Source organism: Aplosporella prunicola (assembly GCF_010093885.1).
Source record: "Aplosporella prunicola CBS 121167 unplaced genomic scaffold K452scaffold_5, whole genome shotgun sequence".
NCBI classification, from domain to species: Eukaryota; Fungi; Ascomycota; class Dothideomycetes; order Botryosphaeriales; family Aplosporellaceae; genus Aplosporella; species Aplosporella prunicola.
In genome coordinates, this window is record NW_022983533.1 from 4,431 (window position 1) to 22,012 (window position 17,582).

Below are 17,582 nucleotides of genomic sequence, written 5' to 3' on the forward strand. Positions count from 1 at the left end.
TTTTTTTTGCTTTAAAAACTCCCGGCTCTTCTCAACTTATAGAGTTGTGTGTCTAGTAAGAAAGTAACATTATATTGTGTATTTCTCTTTGCAGATACGTTATCTGCCACTGAACTAAAAGTGTAAAATAAGTTGATTTATCAATCTTTGAATTAAACCTTGAAATTGACTAAAGAACAATTTAAATTGCCTAAGAACTGGCTATTGCGAGAAGGTAGCAATGCAGCATTTGTAGCAAAGAAAGGAATCCTAACGAATGTTTACGTTTGTTATTCGTGCTTGCCTGTAGCAGATGTTTAGACTCCTATAAGCGCAGAGAATATTATTAAGTAAATTGTATTTTTAAGAATACTCTTGTTAACTTCTGTCACCGTGAATCGAGATCTACCGTATAGCAAGATAGGACGATATAGTCCCTGTAGAGTAACCCTTGCCTAGGTCCGAGCCCGAGTCCTAGGTATGGGTGAAAAGGCCTTAGAGCACATAGAGGCTCGACATATCCTAACTCTTCTTCTTCTCCGTACAGAGCTTCTACATATCTTAAATGGTGATTCATACATATCACCATCTCGCCTCACGGTGACGGACGTCACAACTTGCGATAAAGTGCTTTGTAACGGACAAAGCTGAAATCCACAAAATCTGCGCTGCCTACAAACCCAAACATGGCAAGCATCAAGCGAAGACTAAATGCAAGAAAACATATTTCTTAGACTTAGGGTGAACACGGGCAAGTATTTGCTACAACAGCGTCGCTTACTTGGCAAGTACTAACCCAATAGTTGTCTCGAAATCCGGCAAGTAGTTATAAGAAGATGACTATATTTCATTAAGGAAACCCTTAGCTTCCATAACCAACAATCAGTAAGCAGATATCTCACTATCATTTTTCACCACCGTCACCAACGTATTCGGATTATAAACCCGATAAGTGTTGTCCGGCTCCATCTTCGGATTATCCGGATCAATACAGTAATCTGCCCATGACTGAATCTCCAACTGGTTCACTTGCGTTGTCGGGGCGTTGAGGGAAGCCAGACCAAGCAAGAAGCTAAGCTCGCTCACCTTGGTCACGTCAACCCAGCCTTTGGCAGATCGGGGGAGAAGACGCAAGCGCAACGATGTCTGTTCCGTGGTCTCGTCTTTCACTATCGCAGGCAGAACGTTGAAACGCAAGTTGGTGAGCATGTGAGCGCCGGGACCTGTGTAGTTCGACATCAGGAACTCGTCCGTATTATATGTAGCGTCGGCCGATGGCAGTGCGATTTGCAGATCCAGCTCAACCAGCCTGTACTGGTTGACGGGGTTTTGGTCCAGCACAATCGAGAAGATTAAATCCTGCGCCAGGTTTCCGCGCTCCAGCATAATTGCATCAAAATTCTTGGCATCGTTACTGCCGACACGGATGTTGTACTTTGGTGGCGACGCTACGCTGCGTACGTTGGGGAAGCTCGCAGAGTTTTGGGTGACATTCGAAGAAGCCTCGGAAAGGACTTTGAGAGTGCGAATATGTGGGGCAAGGTTTCTAGCAAGAGCCTTGGAAGTGGGAGTGTAGTCTTTATGACGTCGGAACGTCGCTGTTCCATCGTATTCGTCCGACTTGTCCCAAGGGGAGAGAGTGTCCTTACTCTCTGGTTCTTTGGCAAAATTGTTTACCAGCGCTGTCCCCAGCTGTTTTAGCGTCCTGATCTCAGAGCTACTGGCCCCAGGAGGCGTTAGACCGGCAACATCCTTGGACGACAGCTTTTCCTTGACGCAAATGGTTAGGTTGTAGATGGGGTCGTTCAGCTGCATGGAAAATAACGCCGACGTAGCAGTGTTGTCGTCGAAATACGGCTTTCCATCGTGAGATCCCATTCCTTCTCTCAAAGTCTGCAGCTGCAGGTCCGCGAATTGTGGAAGACGAAGTATCCGAAGATCACTCAGTCCTTTGCCTGGCTCGGAACCCCAAATGAAAATGTTCTTTGCATCATCAGGTCCAAGCTCTTTCAAGGCTTTATGCCTATCTTTGTCTGTTTCTCTGGTAGCCTGGTCCACTGTATACTGCCGCCGGATATCGACCTTGACCTCCGTAGCGTCAAGTCCCCGAGCTACGGCGAATCGCTGCTGATGTGCAGGTTGCGTGAAGACAAGACTGGCAAACTGAGCTGACCCAGGCACGCGGTCCATGAAGCCCATCATCACACCGTCCGTCACAATCTCATGGCGCAGTAGTGGAGCACCAGCAGGAGCCTCTTCTCCGGCCGCACTTAGCGCCGCATCATCTGGTAGAACCTCAACCCGTAAGTCAGGAAACATAGTAACCAGGTCCGAGCGTAGGTAGAAGCCATAAGTAGGTATTTGGACACGATGGTCGAGTTCTTCAGGCTTGTGGTTGATGTAATCGTTGAGCATGTGTTTGATGGCCACACGATCTTTGTCATCACCTGAATGGTTACCCAAGGATAATGCACCGTCAAGGAGAGCATCAATCCAGTTCCTATCGATGGAGAAAAAGCGCAAGGTTTCGGGCTCCAGATGAGTAGGGTCTGCTATTAAGCAGTGTGCAGGCACTCCTGCTAGAAACATACGGTCGACCAACCATGACTGCACTATCATCCAGTCTGTCGATTGTGGGTCATTTGTCTCATCATACAATGTGCCTGATGTGCTGCTTGCAAGGGAGCGTGCTGATTTCAACGCCTCGGCTGGATACTTGTCCGCGATATGTGGTGAAGAATATGAAAGATTAGGAATGGCACTGCGGCCGAGCTTCTGACGGAACCATCGCTTCCTTGGGCCGCCGGGGGAAAACGGTGGCTGGTCCACTTCGGGCGGTGTTGGGTCGTCGCCGTCATTTTTCTCGCCATCAGTATTTTTCCCATTGACATGGATGGCCGCAAGACTCTTCATCACGTCGGGGAGATCTTCAAGGAGCTCTTTCCTAGTGCGGAAACCAGACTCATTGATCTTTTTGATTGTCTGGAGCTTAGCAGCACCAACGGCAGATGTATGAATGGTATTCCTAAGGCGGACGAGTGCAGCAGTGAAAGCTTCGTCTCCGAGAGCCATGGTGCGACCAACATTCCAGGCGACCGAGTAAGTGAGATCCATGATACCCGTCTCTTTGTCGAGAATTTGTAGATCCACTCCCGAATTGGAACAGTTACTCAAGGCTTCTAGCGGTGGCACATACGTAGGCGTAAGGGGACCTCTGTACATTCCAACAGTTGCTTCGCCTGTTTGCGTTCGGTATTTGGTCAAAGTATAACCATCTTCGAGACGACTGACCACGCGCTTGGGTACGTCATCTTCCGATTTGCGCAGAGGTTCGATGATGCTTTCCGGAGCACGCAGCACGTTCAGCGTCTTGCCAAGATGCTCAAACGCGTCCGGCACATTCAGAGTGTTAGGCGGCAAGACGGTGTAGTTCCAACTATGCAGCGAACAGAGCGCCACATACTTTTGGCTGACAGGGATGGCCATGTCCTCCACACCCTCAATCGATACCAAGTGCACGCACATGGTTGTAGGTGTGGCACTGTCAAGCGGGCCTGATCGGTTGCCCACTACGACACTGAAGACAGCCGTGTCCTCGACCCCCGCAAGCGCCATTCCCGAGCCGTTAATCTTTCGTACGTGTGCCAGGTACTGATACTGAGTCGTGTTTGGCCCGCTGGTCTCATTTCTTTTGCCATTGTCGTCGAAAGTCGAGAACAGACTGGTGAACAGCTCCGATTTCACAAAAATAAAGTCGCCGCGGCTGTCCTTGATGTCCGGTCCCAAGTTGTCTGTAACAGGAGTCGTGACATCATTTGACAAGTTCCAAAGATCCTCGATGCTCATGTTCACCGTCATCGTGGAAGACTGCTTAACCCCGGTTTTGTGGAAAATCGATTCAAGATCCTCCGGCGGAACACGCAATTCGTCTTGGGAGAAGGAAAAAACCACAAGCCACGGCACGCGGTTGCGTACTGGTTCTGCCCCGAGCTTCATCTTCGCCTTCAGCTCGGCATTTGTCCCTGCCTTTGGACTTCCCAATCGCTCCCAAGGGAGGTGTGGATCTGTCAGCACTACATGCGGTAAAATTCGATGGTCGTCACTGTAGCCCGCCGGGGGATATGTCGAATGCACGCTCCCTTCTGGTAGTGAGAATTGCGGCGCGTCAACGAGGAAGTCCTGCTCCGCCTCGAGAGTTAACGTTTGATCCCCGCTCTTTATCGTCTGCGACACGTTGATTTGGTATTCTGGACCGGCTATCAATCCGGGTGCCCAGAAAGAGTTGAGCTTTTCCTGCCCTGGTGGAAGCGGGTCTATTTCATCTCCGCTATCGCTATCGTCGCCAGTAGACCCACGAAGGAGCCGGCGAGCTTCTCGTTGACGGGTAGCGACGATACGTCGGGAGTGTCGGAGTGTGAGATGGCGGGGTGAGTTAATGCGGGTGCTTTTACCTCCGGGGTAGATTGCCATGATGGAAGAAGAGTTGGTTGAATGAGGGTATCGAATAAGCGTTATTGACAGTACTTAATCTCAATCTAGCAGAGAAGATTTTCCCGTTAGTGTGTGGTCCTGTGGCGGGGAACAATAAATAAGAGTTCAGCTGGACCCCTTTTTAGTTCCGTTCAGCTCCTTCGTGTAACACTACAGCCTATTACTGCCCTTCGGAGAGGATCCACGATATACCGTATTACTTTGTAGTAAATCGACAAGAAAGCAGACCTGCCTCTAAGATTCTCGTCTAAAGCCTAGAGATTGATCAGTCTTGTGGTATTTTCTTTCAATTACAACATTTGGTATTTTCCCCGCGAGCGGGAATAGGCACTAGGCTATTAGCACTAGCCGAATCGGGCTTGGTATGCATTGCGACACTGATCACATGCAAATACACTACTGCGACTCCTACTGAAACTTCCGACCCGTCGCGTGCATGCAGAGACGATTATGCATAAGGCTATTGGCGTCGAGGCTAGCAGAAAAACCCGGAAGCGCCAAGGTCATTGCGTGTAATGCGGACATGCCTCCGTGAGAACGCGTAGACCCGCGCGTGTTATCTAACCAACCAACGTGGTAAGGACGAGAGGACAGGTTTCACGGTATGGCGTCTATCTCCACATGTACCGAGTACTTCAGCTTACCCCGCACTCGCGAAACCTCCACCAAGCATAGAATAGGAAGGTAACGCGGCACGGCCCGGACTGAACAATATTACTCCGCATCTGCATGCAATATTTAGTGCAACAACATCAACAGCATCTATCGAAAACACCATTCCGTTTGCCGATCAATGGGATCCTCATGTCACTATTGCAGAATTTGGGAAGACAAGACGATAACTCCCCATGCATCTAACAGTTAGCAGTGAGTCGTGACTATTTTGTATCAACTGCAAAGCACGTACAGCAATTCACAGCATTCGGATGTCTCGTCATTATCGCACAGAAATATCAGATGAAAGGATGCAACGAAAAATCTGTGAGACAAATAGACTGCGCAAGCAAGCATGCGGGGACCCGAAATCAATAAACAGGTTTTGAATGTTTGCTCATAAATTACAAAGAGATACTAACGAACTCAGCGGAAGCGAAGCTCGTCGTGAGGGATTTCAAAGACTTTCTACTCTTACCTTTTCCACAAGTCCTCGAGCGACTCCACGTTTCACTTCAACTTTGTACGAGCCAGCTTCACTATGGCCGCACTCGCAGCTGTCTACAACGGACAAACCAGCGGTGACTGGAGTATCAATCTATTCTACAACAACAGTATCGGCCAACTCGCATTCTTGCTCAAATCTGGCACCGAGGTGGCAGACCCTGGTTTTTCCGCCTGGGATTCTGGCGACAATGACTACCAAGGCTACATCCTGAACCCGTCCACAATGGCCGCAGGCACCTTCTCCGGCGTAAACTTCATCGTTGCCGTGACTAAGCCATCCAGTAAAAGTGAAACTCAGACCGCCAACCAAATTTCCATAGTCTCACCTGTTTACCAGAAGCTGGATACCACTTCGCTAGGAAACAACACCGTCACCGTATGCACTGGTGGGACAGAATGCTGGGTGTACTATCTGCAGTAAGTTTGAGATCGAGAAATCGGTGATCACGTTCTACTTTACTAATCATCACAGCAATGCTTCAAACAGCACAGTCTCCTTGAAGCAGTACGAACTTGTTACCGGCGATATCAGTACAGTTCTCGAGGATGGAGTCATGAGTGCCAATTCGCAGCTGGCTTCTTGGTGGGTGTCAGACACTGAGCGCTATGTCATCTTCCAAGACAAGGAAACTCTGCTCCTGAAGGAGTTTAATGTTGCTACCGGGAAGAGTAAGTTTTAGCAAAGTTTCTGGCTCTTAAGGGTTTTAGTATTCGAAGCTAACACGTAATAGGCGTCGATATCGAAGCAACAAAAGATGCCAAGGAGGGAACAACTCTAGCCGTCTCGTTTGTAAATAGAGTATTCCTCTACTACACTGACAAACAATCCAATCTCCGACGAGTCCTCAAGGAGAACGACTCCTGGGGCGAGTCCAAAGACATAGCGGATATCCCTAAGGTTGGCTCGAGCCAAATCACTGCTGTGGCAGCCAATAATTACAATCACTTGTTCTACATGGCGCAGCAAAACACCAAGGACGAATTCACCCACGTCAAGGATTTGCTTTACGGTTGAGTAAGAGCGATGGGCCATGATGCATTTGGAATTAGTGTTTTCAATCTTCCAATCTGTACTTGCGTAATTTGGATTATTTTCATATGTCTTGACGTTTAAACGCTATGAGTCCTTGAATTTGATCGCTTTGGCTTGTTACGGCCTTACAATGAATCAAAATTTATTCAGAGGTCCACAATTCTAGTTCATCTAATGGACCATCGCCATTTTTAGACTTCACCAATCTTAACAGATAACTGGTAGGTCTATGCAGGAATGTTTCGACATTTAAATAAAAAAACATGAACACAACTGGTAGATTTAACCAAGCTATTTAATATAGATACCTTGCAGGAATATTTCCGTTGGAATCTTGTATTGTTTAATTTCCTAGAGCAATTTGCAGCAGTGGCTATACTCCTTATACAATAAGTCTACTAAGGCCTGAAATTCGCTATATCAATTATAATTTACGCAAATATTGAATTCCAAGAATACACAGCTTTTGCTTAATCACAAACAATCATAGGCCGTAATGTTATAAACCACGAAAAAACTACCAAGAAATGAAACTTCGCTTTCAATCCAACCTACCTAACCATCATTTATCATCCCTTGGCATCATTATCGGGTTCCTCAGCTGCAAAAACCCTTCCAATGCGGTGTAGGGTCCTTTTTGAAACCCTGGCTTGGTCAAATTCCCTCTCTTCTGAATACCAAACGGATTGAACACAGGTTGAGGCGTATCATTTCCATCCCCTGTTACACCCTCTCCTTCAGCATAAGGCTGGAACCAGCTCCAATCTCCAGGCCCAAGAGACGGCAGTGGTAAGTCGCGTTTCGGCATGTCTCTGGCATTCTTACTAGTCAGGATTTGCGAGGAGTCGTAATCCGGGACGTCATTGATCGGCAACGACAGCGGTCCCGCGTGGAAGAAGGCCGTCATGGTGTTCATAGCGCTTTGCCAGGTCCAAGGTGGCAAAGATAACTCAACAGATGGCAGTATCGATGAGTATGCATGCACAGGAGTGAATGGGTCGATGATGGCGCCAAAGACCGAAAAGCGAGCGTTACGCCTGTCTTCGAAATTTGCCGGGTCGCTTGACTGCGCTGGGAACGGATCCTCCCAGAAGGGCGTAAACCGGGGGTAGTTTTCCGTGTTTAGCGATTCCAACGGCGCAGAAGTATCCTTCTCCGATACGAAAAAGGTCTTGACGTAGTCGAGATTGAGCTCGTCCGACTGTGGAGTTTTGGTGTCAAAGTAGCCCACCAACCCGTCGTACTCGGCATCGCGGTCGCCTAACCGCACTTGAAATTCGTAGAAAGGTGTTTCATCATCCTCGTGCGTTAGACGACACTCTGGTTTCTCCACATTGCTCTTTGTGCTTTGATTTTCGAGCGGCGGTCCATCAAGCTCAAGTGACCAACCCATATTCACCAGTGCCAGCGGCTTGCCGACAACAGAGTTGAGGAACTGTGCATATGCACTTGGAGCTGCAGATAGATTTGCCTGCGCAGTAGTAATCATGTTCCAAAACCCTTGGATGTAGTCCTTGTCGGCCAGCTTAGCCGCCAGTGCATCCAGTTGTCGTGTCTCTGGCGTCGGGTCCTCTTGACTGGGTGCGAATGGTAGCCACTCAGGTGAATCCAGCGTACTCTTCGGCCCACCAAAGCGTACCTCACGGTAGAATGTGCCGTCAGCCAAGAACAGTTGGATGCCATAATCGGCATAGTTGGTGATCATCCAGCCCCAGATCGGTGACTCCCACTCCGTCGCAGGTCGCCATTTGGCCAAATGATCGCCAGCTTGTGTATCTTTGTCGTCAGCGATCCGCTTGACAAACTCCGCGTTCAAGCGGGCGTTCTGGTTAATCTGTGGCGGCAGCTGCAGAAATTCGCATTGTTTGGCTTCGTCCTTTATCACGGTGTTGGCATGGTCTTGTCCGTCTACTGTGATTTTCTGGGGCTCGTAATAGTCACTGATGCAGGGGTAAAGAGGCGGTAGTCCCTCTATCCGCGGCTTCTGATCAATGGCCATCAGGGCCTGTCCGAACTTGTCAATGATATTGAATTTGCGGAACCTGTTATGGTCAGTCTCGTCTTTAATCCATAATGGAAAGGACATGTACCTAAACTGGCCGTGTGTTGCTGGTTTGAATGGGCAATATTCGTCACCCTCAAAATTTGTCAGTGCAGCATAAGGCGTCAAGGCTGAGTTTCCGTCAATCATTTCAATACTCTCCTTTGTCAGTCCGACGGACTCAAACACTGCCGCTTCAATGGCCGAACTCTTCGTACCATCAGCTCCGACCGTCTTGTTCTCAGGCTTAATGTGGCTACCCTGTGCCTGTGTCACCAGCCCGTTGGTGAGCCCATATAGCGGTGACGACAGATACGATAGCTTCTTGACGTTACTCAACAGATCTTGCCGATCAGCTTCAGGTAAGTATTTGTCCAAGATGTCCGGCGGAGTATTCTGGAACAATTGAACCAACTTAGCCTCTAAAGAGAAAGTGGGCTGAGGCAAAATAAGTACTCGTCCAGATAGGACGCGAGTATCTGGTCCTTTTTTGTTTTCCTTCAAGGCGTCCCATAGCGGCGGTGATTGTTCTTGGCCATCCTTTGGAGGCACGGAGATGCCGTAGCGGACGGATTCGTTGGCTGAAAGGCGGGCAGTGTGCTCGTCCAGTTTCCAATAATCAAAAGGAATATGCGTATATTCGACCTCCCACTCTGCATACAAAGGAAACCATGGTTGTCGATCTCCCCATTGGTCGCGCCACCGCTCGTCGGTTGTCAGTTTATCGTGGAACTGCGGGTAGAATTTGCCCTTAGGCTCACCAGGATTACCGCCACCAGGTCGAAGGAGGTAAAATTCGGTCACCAAATCCTTTGATGGTCCTTGAAACACTTCCGGTAGCTTTTTGAGTTGCTCAAGGACATCCTTTAGAGTGTTTGGTAAATCGGAGGATCCATTTTCAGGTGCAATGACCTGGAATGGCGCGCGTACCGACACCTTGTCTAGGTAGTCCAATGGCCAGCCCGACTCAATGCCTCCAATTAATACAGTGGGGTCATTTGCACGGTTGAATACTGGCATGCTAGCCGGCTTGGCGGTTGCTAGAAGTGTATCCTGCAGTAGTTCTTCGATTTTCTTCTGCAGCTGCTGGATGCGGTCCTGTATGCTCTTGATTTGCTGCGACAGGTTGTCCACCTGCTCCTTGAACTCATCACTTTGTGCTTGTTCATTGCTGCTGTTTCCAACATCACTGACGTACTTCCACCAGAGGGAGAACATGTCCCAGCGATAATGCAGTATCGCCATGTTGCCGGCATCGAGCAGTTTCTGTGTTTGGTTTAGTTGGCGCAGTTTGGAAATAGCCTCTTTCTCAGGCACTAGCGGCTTCTTGTCGTCTCCATCTTGGCCTGAAAAGTAGTAGCGAGATCCTCCCGGCGAGCGCGAGAAAGACCAGTTGTAGATGGCATCTTTTGCCTCGCGCTGGGCCTCTACGCCGTCATCGCGAGCGTGAAGCAGCGATTCCAGGGCCAAAATATCTTCCTCCAACTTTGCAATATTTGTTGAATCATCTGTGTTCTCCTGACGGGCAGTGCAGTACGAGATCATGGCGTCCATGGGCGTAGTGCCGATCGACACGGCTGCAAGCTCCGGGTCGCTCATGCGAGCACTGAACTTGTCGGCCGGCACGTCTTTTGGTTTGTTTTCGTGATCCCAAGTGACGTCATACATGGCACCATGGCAAAGGATGCGCAGCTGGTCCGTGTTGCTCATCCAGCTGTCACTGTCATCGACGCCCTTCATCGTCAAAAACAGCTCCTCTAGGCTTTCGCCATGCGCAAAGTTCTTGCCCGAGTTCCATAAAGGATCAACGTCCTCCTTCCGGTGCCAACCCAGCACGTAGTAGCTAGCTTTTGCGTAGCTCAGGTATTTCGGATCGTCCTTGGTGCCATATTGAAAATTATCCAGCACACTAAAGACGTTGGAGTTGTGCATCTGGAAGTCTGCAAAGAGCTGATTGCCGCTTCGCAGCAAGCTGATGTCAGGCGGCTCTTTACCCTCGTCCTCGCCGCTCCATTCTGCCAGTGGAGTTTTGCGTCCGATGAATACTTCCGCCTGCTCGTCAATTTTAATATCAGAGCCCTGGTGCCCCAGCACAAACGGAGCCAGATCGGTCTGCAAGTCCATATCCGTCGGAATATCATCTAGCAGCCACAGGTGATCGCTCTCGACCACCCAGGCTTCGTACTCGCGATCTTTAAAGTCGTTCCTAGCATCTTCTGGCTGAACGCTGTCGACTTCCAACTTCCGAAGAACAATCCATCGAGTCGGTGGTTGCAAAAAGTCAGGTGTGTCGTTACCGCCCTCGCCAGTAGACAAGGCGTCTAGCCCGCGTCGTAGTCGATCATTCCGGCGGCGTTCCGGGGACACCGACTCACTAGAAGAGATGCCAGAGCGGTAGAAACGCGGCAGCGTCCAGTGGATATAAACACCGTGGCGATGGCGTAGCGGCTTGGGTTCACCAAGGGCTCCCAGGTCGGTCATGCGTGAATTGGTTGAAGCCGGAGCGGTATTGTGCAAGTCCGTGTGATTCTGCACATCGCTCTGTAGTAGGAAGTTATCAAGACGCAAAAAAGTGTAGTTGGGCTGCGTGATGGGCGAGATACGGGCAGTCGTGTCTGTTTCCTCGCCCGTACCGCAGACGGCTGGGTTAAGCACAAAAGCCTCCAGCTGCATAGGCACCAGAGCGGTGTCGAAGTCCGGAAATTCCGAGGCCATTTTCGCTAGTTGAGAGAGTCAAACTTGCAAATCCTTTGAGACAGGCTGGACATTCTCCTCTGGTATAAGAAGAGTGAGTGAATATTTCGAAACTCTAGTGGTAACAATAATTAAAAACGGATTGTGAGTTTCCTTGGTTGCATTCTACCCCGCATACACTGATCCCGATGCGCGCATCACAGCATCGCTATCCTCTATCCCCCGCGAAGTACCTCGTACATCAATAATGCAAGACTGGGCTGCAAGATCGCCGATGCATCCGCTGCAAGCTGGAAGAAATCCCTCGGGGGCATGCTCTTTGCAACATCAAAAACTTGTTTTTGAAAGAAAAGATGAGCTATCGCTGCCCAAGTGCACGTTCAGCTCTTCACATGTCTGTATACCCCGCTTTTTCTTGTATGCCACACATACTCTAGAGTCTAGACACTGTGGAACTGATCATGGTGCTAGGTGTGACAAAAAGCTGTGTTTATAAATGTACTGCGTTACACAACATGATTCAATATTGGTGCTTCCGGCAGATCACCGCATACTGCATACGCGGCTTCGGGAAAGTTAAGAAAATTAGAACCACGTAGCGCAAAGGGTTAGAGGGGAAAGTCGAAAATGTTACCAAACTCTTGCTGCCTTCCAGTGCTCTACCCCCAGCTATTCGAGAAGAACACAGCAAAACTTTGAACTGGGAAAACTAATTGGTATTCACGCCTTCAAAATCCTATAGCTACACTTGTGCTAACGACGGGCAGAGATGACTATCTAACTTATCAAAGCTCAAGTTTAACCATCCTGTATCAGTTTGAGCCGATGGAATCCTAAAGGCGAGCAAAGTCAGTCAACTTGCAGAGACTCGAGCTCCAGTCCAAAAACAAAAGGTCCACTCTGACCACGAAAACCCCTCATTTACAAAGTCCATTTTGGAGTAAACATCAAGTAACAAACTACCGTGGAAATGTCTTCAAAGCCGCCCATACATTCCACCAAACAAAAAATCTTGCGAGCGGATCAGAATGGAAAACCTTACTACATCTATGCCAGTTCTTCTGGCCAGGAGGAGAAACCTGATGAGAATATCCATGTTCTCAATCCTGACTCGGATAGCACTACGGACACATTTGTTGCATCCTTGGAAACCAAAGTTATCGTTCTGTCCGAGAAGCCGGACTCACCAAACATGACGGCTACCTTGGATGATTCCGATGAGATAGGCAAATGGCTTCAAGAGCTCGACCCGGATGCCACTGGCTCCGTGACTCTTGACATGTCCTGCCAAAGCATTGAAAGTTTCTCAATTGCTTTCAATAAACCATGGCCATTGACATTCAGCTCATCTAGTGAAGCATTGCTGTTCACCTTTGGTGCACCGCCGGAGCTGGTTGGTGGCGATACGAGTGGAAGGATTCCGCCGCCTGGCATTGACGAGTCAGGGGAAATGTTGACGTTCGGTCTTGACCCTTCCAAAATCAATGATGTCGACATAAAGCTCAAGGATCTATTCACATACGCTGGCCTGGATGGCACGCTCAAGTCTCTGCCAGACGACTTTCCAGACCTGATAGTTACGCTCACGGCACCCAATCAAAACGATTCACCAAAGAGGAATGCTGTTTGGATTGTGCCCTGTTCCAACATGCAAACCACCATCCGCCTACAGCTCCCGATGCCTACTTTCACGCCTCTTCAAGACTTGCTTCTCGGTGCTCTCAAGGGTTTTACACTCAAAAGCACAGATGTTGTCTGCAAGAAGCGGGCATCGCAAGCAACACCCGAAGATGACCAGCCTAAGGATAAGGATGATAAACCCGAGGACGGAGATGATGAGCCTAAGGACAAGGGCGAAGTCATTTTCAACGTGGAGTGCTCTGTCAAGGCAGAAAGCAAAGAGGCGCCAGTTGTATCCATGACCGCCAGCGTCGAATTTGTTCCCTCTGGCATCAACCTCATTTTCATGTTTGACTCGGAGGACCAACTCTCTGGCATCTTAAAGTGGCTTGCTGGACTTATTGATGACAAAAACATCGAGTCTCTTGTCAACGACATACTGGACAAAGAGAAGAATGATGTCAAGTTGCCATCAGATCCCACTCTGCGGAGAATGACTATCAGTCTCGAAAATTCGAAGGATCCAAAGTTGGCATCATTTGCCTTTGATATCGAAGAATCGGTTCTTTTTGATGAGGCCAGTTCCAAACCCGTGGTATTCCTCATTTCGTACAATTGGACTAGCACCGAGGGCGGGTCTGGCACTCTAACGGGCAAGTTATGGAATGGTACGTTACTGCCAAAATGCCTTTTTGTTTTGTGCTAATACTAAGCCAACCAAATTAAGACTTTGATGACCCCACTGACCAGGATCTGTCGCCATCTTTCGAGACCTGGAACACCTTGCAGCCTTTGGAGCAATCTCCGGTCGAGTCAATTACCCTCGCATCGATAATCCCATCTCAAACAGTCACAAACATCCCTGATACACTACCCTCAGAAATCAAAAACGCCCAAATTGAGCTCTCCCAGGATATATTCACCATCAAGTGCACTGTCGATGCCAACCCCATTACTCCGGGCTCTGTCCCCCAGCCTTATCTGGACAAGGTTGGTTTGGATGGGTCTTTCTCTTGGGGTGAAAGCGACTCTTTCACCTTGAAGGTCGACATTAGCGCTGGAATCCAGCCGAGCGAGGGCTCCGACCTTCCCACTGCCCTCCTTACCGGATCGCTCAACTACGACTCTTCCAAAGGAACGTGGGGTCTTAAGGCCTCTATCGAGGACCTATACGGCTCGACACTGGCCGAGTTTTTCGATGCCAATGCCAAAAGCCACGTTGAGCCTTTGATTAGGCAAATTGCCGTCAAAGAGGCGACTGTCGAGTACGAATACACAGCGGAAGATGGAGAATCAAAGGCCAGCAAGTTTGCACTCAAGGGAGATCTTGTCATTGCGAAATTCACACTGGGGCTCGATTTTACGTACGATGATACTGGTTTTACATTCACAGCCACCTTGAACCCGGAAAGCAAAGAAGTCACCGTCGGTGAAGTAATTGCGGACATTCTCAATCCTGGCGGCCAAATCGACCTGCCCTACTTTGCCTCCAACACGAAGCTCGTTGGTGATGATAAAGATGCCTTCAAGATTGATATCAAGAAGGTCGAGGACGAAGACGACAAGGGCGACAACAATAATGGCGATGACGAGAAGAACAACGGTGAAAAAGTCAAGAACGAGAAAAGCGGTGATGAAGAAGATTCGGTGGTATCCTCTTTCCAATTCCTCGCACAGCTCAACTTCGGCAAGCTGCACCTTGAGTTTGCGCAGCTACACAGCAGTGACTGGGAACCCACTGCACCATCCAAGCGGCTGATTAAAGTTTCCATCGATGCCTTCCCCGAAATTGAATTCAGCATCCCACTGATCGGTCAGTTGAAGCAGCCGCTGGACGAACTCTACTTCCTCTGGGTGCAAGATCCACCACAGAAAGCTCAAGCTGGGAATAATTCGGGCCTCACACGCTCCGATGTTACCCAATTGAACGGCGGTCTCGGAAGTCCGATTATGTTCAAAGATAAGATCAAAGATCCCAAACAGAAAGACTTATTGTTGGCGGCCGGTTGCCACTTCACTGTTGTTGTTCACAGTACCACAGGCGAGCGATTGTGCTTGCTAGACTACGAGTTCACGAAACAAAAGGACTCGGCCGTCAATGCCGTGACTTGGCCTACAGGCAAGGACGACAGAAAACTGAAGGAGGGTGATGAGGATGATGGCGGACCAAGCGCACAGGCACCATACAAAAAGGTGGCTGGCCCACTTTCCATCAGCAACGTCGGGCTCAAATACAAGGGGAAGAAGCTGGCCATTATGTTTGACGCCACGTTCGATATGGGCCCTGTTAGCTTCTCACTGGTCGGGTTCAGCCTCTCAGCCGAATTCGAAACGCTCGACAAGCCTCCTGACATCCAGGCCAACATCGAAGGGTTGGCTGCGGCCTTTGATAAGCCGCCTTTAACGATTTCTGGCACTATCCGCCATGTCAGCAGCGGAGAAATGGATTACTTCGCAGGTGGTCTTATCGTCGGCTGGGTTCCGTACGAGTTCCGGGCCGCAGGCTTCTACGGTATGGTAAAACCAAAGACCGATGACCCATTCCGGTCTATCTTTGTGTTTGCCAAATTGGACGGGCCCCTAATCACGTTCGAGTTCGCCGAGGTCACAGGCATCTGCGGGGGCTTCGGTTACAATACCAGTGTGCGAGTGCCCACACCTGACGAGATCCACGAGTTCCCTTTCATTGCCAACGGAGACCTAAGTGACCAGGAGAATGCGCTCGACGTTCTGATGAAGCTGGTAGACCCAGGACCGCAGGGTTGGTTCCAACCACTGGACAAGACGTACTGGGCCGCCGTGGGCATGAAGGTCGATGCTTTCCAAATGCTTAGCATCGACGCCGTGCTGGTCGTACAGTTTGGAGATTCAATCAAGGTGGGTATCTTTGCCGTGGCTGCGGCCGACATCCCGAAATCCGAGGGGGTCAGGTTTGCGCACGTCGAGCTTGGGGTCTCGGCCATCGCCGACCTTACCTACGGCACCCTAAAGATCGAGTCACAGCTCTCCCCAAGCTCATTCATCTTCACTCAAGACTGCCATCTCACTGGAGGCTCCGCCTTGTACTATTGGTTCGATGCGCCCCATGCCGACCAATCCAAAGTTGGAAGCTTCGTGTATACGCTCGGTGGCTATCACCAGGCGTACGATGTGCCCGTAGGATATCCCAATCCGCCTCGATTGGGCATCAGCTGGGATCTGGGCGGTGGCCTCAGCATCTCAGGCCAGGCCTACTTCGCTATCACGCCAAAAGCCTGCATGGCCGGAGGTCATCTCCATGCCTCTTTCCACGCTGGACCCATCGAGGCGTGGTTCGACGCCTTTGCTGATCTCCTCATCAACTACAAGCCCTTCCACTTCAACGCTCAAGCCGGGCTTGCTGTTGGTGTGCGCTTCCACATCGACATCTGGTTCATTCACACCAGCATTTCGGCTGAGATTGGCGCTCAGCTGTACCTTTGGGGCCCACCACTGGCTGGCCGCGTACATGTCGACTTCTGGATCACCTCTTTCGACATCGACTTTGGCAGCTCCGAGAGAGGCATCAGTCCAGTCAGTCTGGAGGAGTTTTATCAGCTCGTGCTGCAATCATCATCCGCTTCTGTGGCATCAGCGAGCAGACCTCTGCTTACTGAAGCGGAGGAGGGAGAGAAACATGAAGTGTCAAGCCCGTCGCCGCGAAAGAACGAAGGGCACAACTTCCTCCCTCAATCCGGGTTAATGAATCCAGATGCCAAGCCGGAGAGGGAACAGAATGAGAACTGGATAGTGCGCGCTGGTACATTCTCTTTCATCATCGCGTGCAAGATGGCCATCGACACTTTCCAGGCCGGTCCCGATCATCATGTTGTCTTCAATGGCCCCAGTGTCTATAGCAAGCCGATGCAGCTTACGAGCAGCATGAGCTCGACACTCAATGTGAAAATGACGAAGACCCTGGAAGGTAAAGTAGAAGATGCAGATGAAGATTGGCAATATTCGAAGCACTTAAAGAGCATGCCAAAAGGATTATGGGCTGAATGTAAGTCATCCACATTTTTCCTCCACAACAAACTGACACTGTCTCAAGACGACCGGAAATACGACCCACAAGTTGGAGGGAATAACATCAAAGACCTTCTCAACAGCTCCGATGCTTCTATTCCCCTGTTGATGGGCGTGGAGGTCAAAGCCCCCAAACCACAAATGTCCCAAGACCCTTTCCCGGCCTTCATCGTCGCCGACGCCGACTTGCAGTCTCTTACTGCAGAGAAGCCTTTCCCCGACATTCAACCTGTAAACTCTGCTTGGGCTCCCGCCAAACCCTTAGAGGTCGAGAAGCAGTACGATGAGGTGTTGAAATACTGGCGTTCGCCTAATGGTGGGACTGATGCGCAGAATAGTTTCGTGGATAGTTTGGCCAGGAGTTACGGGTGGGATGAAAACGACAAAATGAAGGACATCGCGGGGATTCCGGACAGACTGAGCAAGGGTTTCATGGACACATATGTAGCTGCACCGATGGTGACGGTAGCAGTTTGAACAAGTGGTGTTGAATAAGTTCTGGAAGACTCCACGGCCGAT

At 49.7% G+C, this 17,582-nt stretch overlaps 4 protein-coding genes across 4 annotated transcripts; 2 read left to right on the forward strand and 2 right to left on the reverse strand.

Moving 5' to 3' along the window:
* Positions 1-673: 673 nt before the first annotated feature.
* Positions 674-4,602, reverse strand: K452DRAFT_131062 (uncharacterized protein). The gene is made up of 3 exons (XM_033535286.1): positions 882-4,602; positions 776-819; positions 674-686 (listed from the first exon to the last, which is right to left on the reverse strand). The coding sequence occupies exons 1-2, from the start codon at positions 4,447-4,449 to the stop codon at positions 806-808; spliced, it is 3,582 nt and encodes a 1,193-aa protein (XP_033400551.1). The 5' UTR covers positions 4,450-4,602; the 3' UTR covers positions 674-686; positions 776-805.
* A 1,063-nt stretch (positions 4,603-5,665) lies between these two features.
* On the forward strand, positions 5,666-6,646 carry K452DRAFT_356217 (uncharacterized protein; the record flags this gene model as incomplete). Its single annotated transcript, XM_033546029.1, has 3 exons — positions 5,666-6,048; positions 6,104-6,300; positions 6,363-6,646. 3 exons carry the CDS (start codon positions 5,666-5,668, stop codon positions 6,644-6,646), a joined length of 864 nt encoding a protein of 287 aa, XP_033400552.1.
* Positions 6,647-7,226: 580 nt separating this feature from the next.
* On the reverse strand, positions 7,227-11,420 carry K452DRAFT_343301 (uncharacterized protein; the record flags this gene model as incomplete). The annotated part of the gene is made up of 1 exon (XM_033545403.1): positions 7,227-11,420. One exon carries the CDS (start codon positions 11,418-11,420, stop codon positions 7,227-7,229), a length of 4,194 nt encoding a protein of 1,397 aa, XP_033400553.1.
* Positions 11,421-12,369: 949 nt separating this feature from the next.
* Positions 12,370-17,540, forward strand: K452DRAFT_265255 (uncharacterized protein; the record flags this gene model as incomplete). The annotated part of the gene is made up of 4 exons (XM_033538737.1): positions 12,370-13,687; positions 13,747-14,564; positions 14,643-17,040; positions 17,089-17,540. The coding sequence occupies 4 exons, from the start codon at positions 12,370-12,372 to the stop codon at positions 17,538-17,540; spliced, it is 4,986 nt and encodes a 1,661-aa protein (XP_033400554.1).
* Positions 17,541-17,582: the final 42 nt, after the last annotated feature.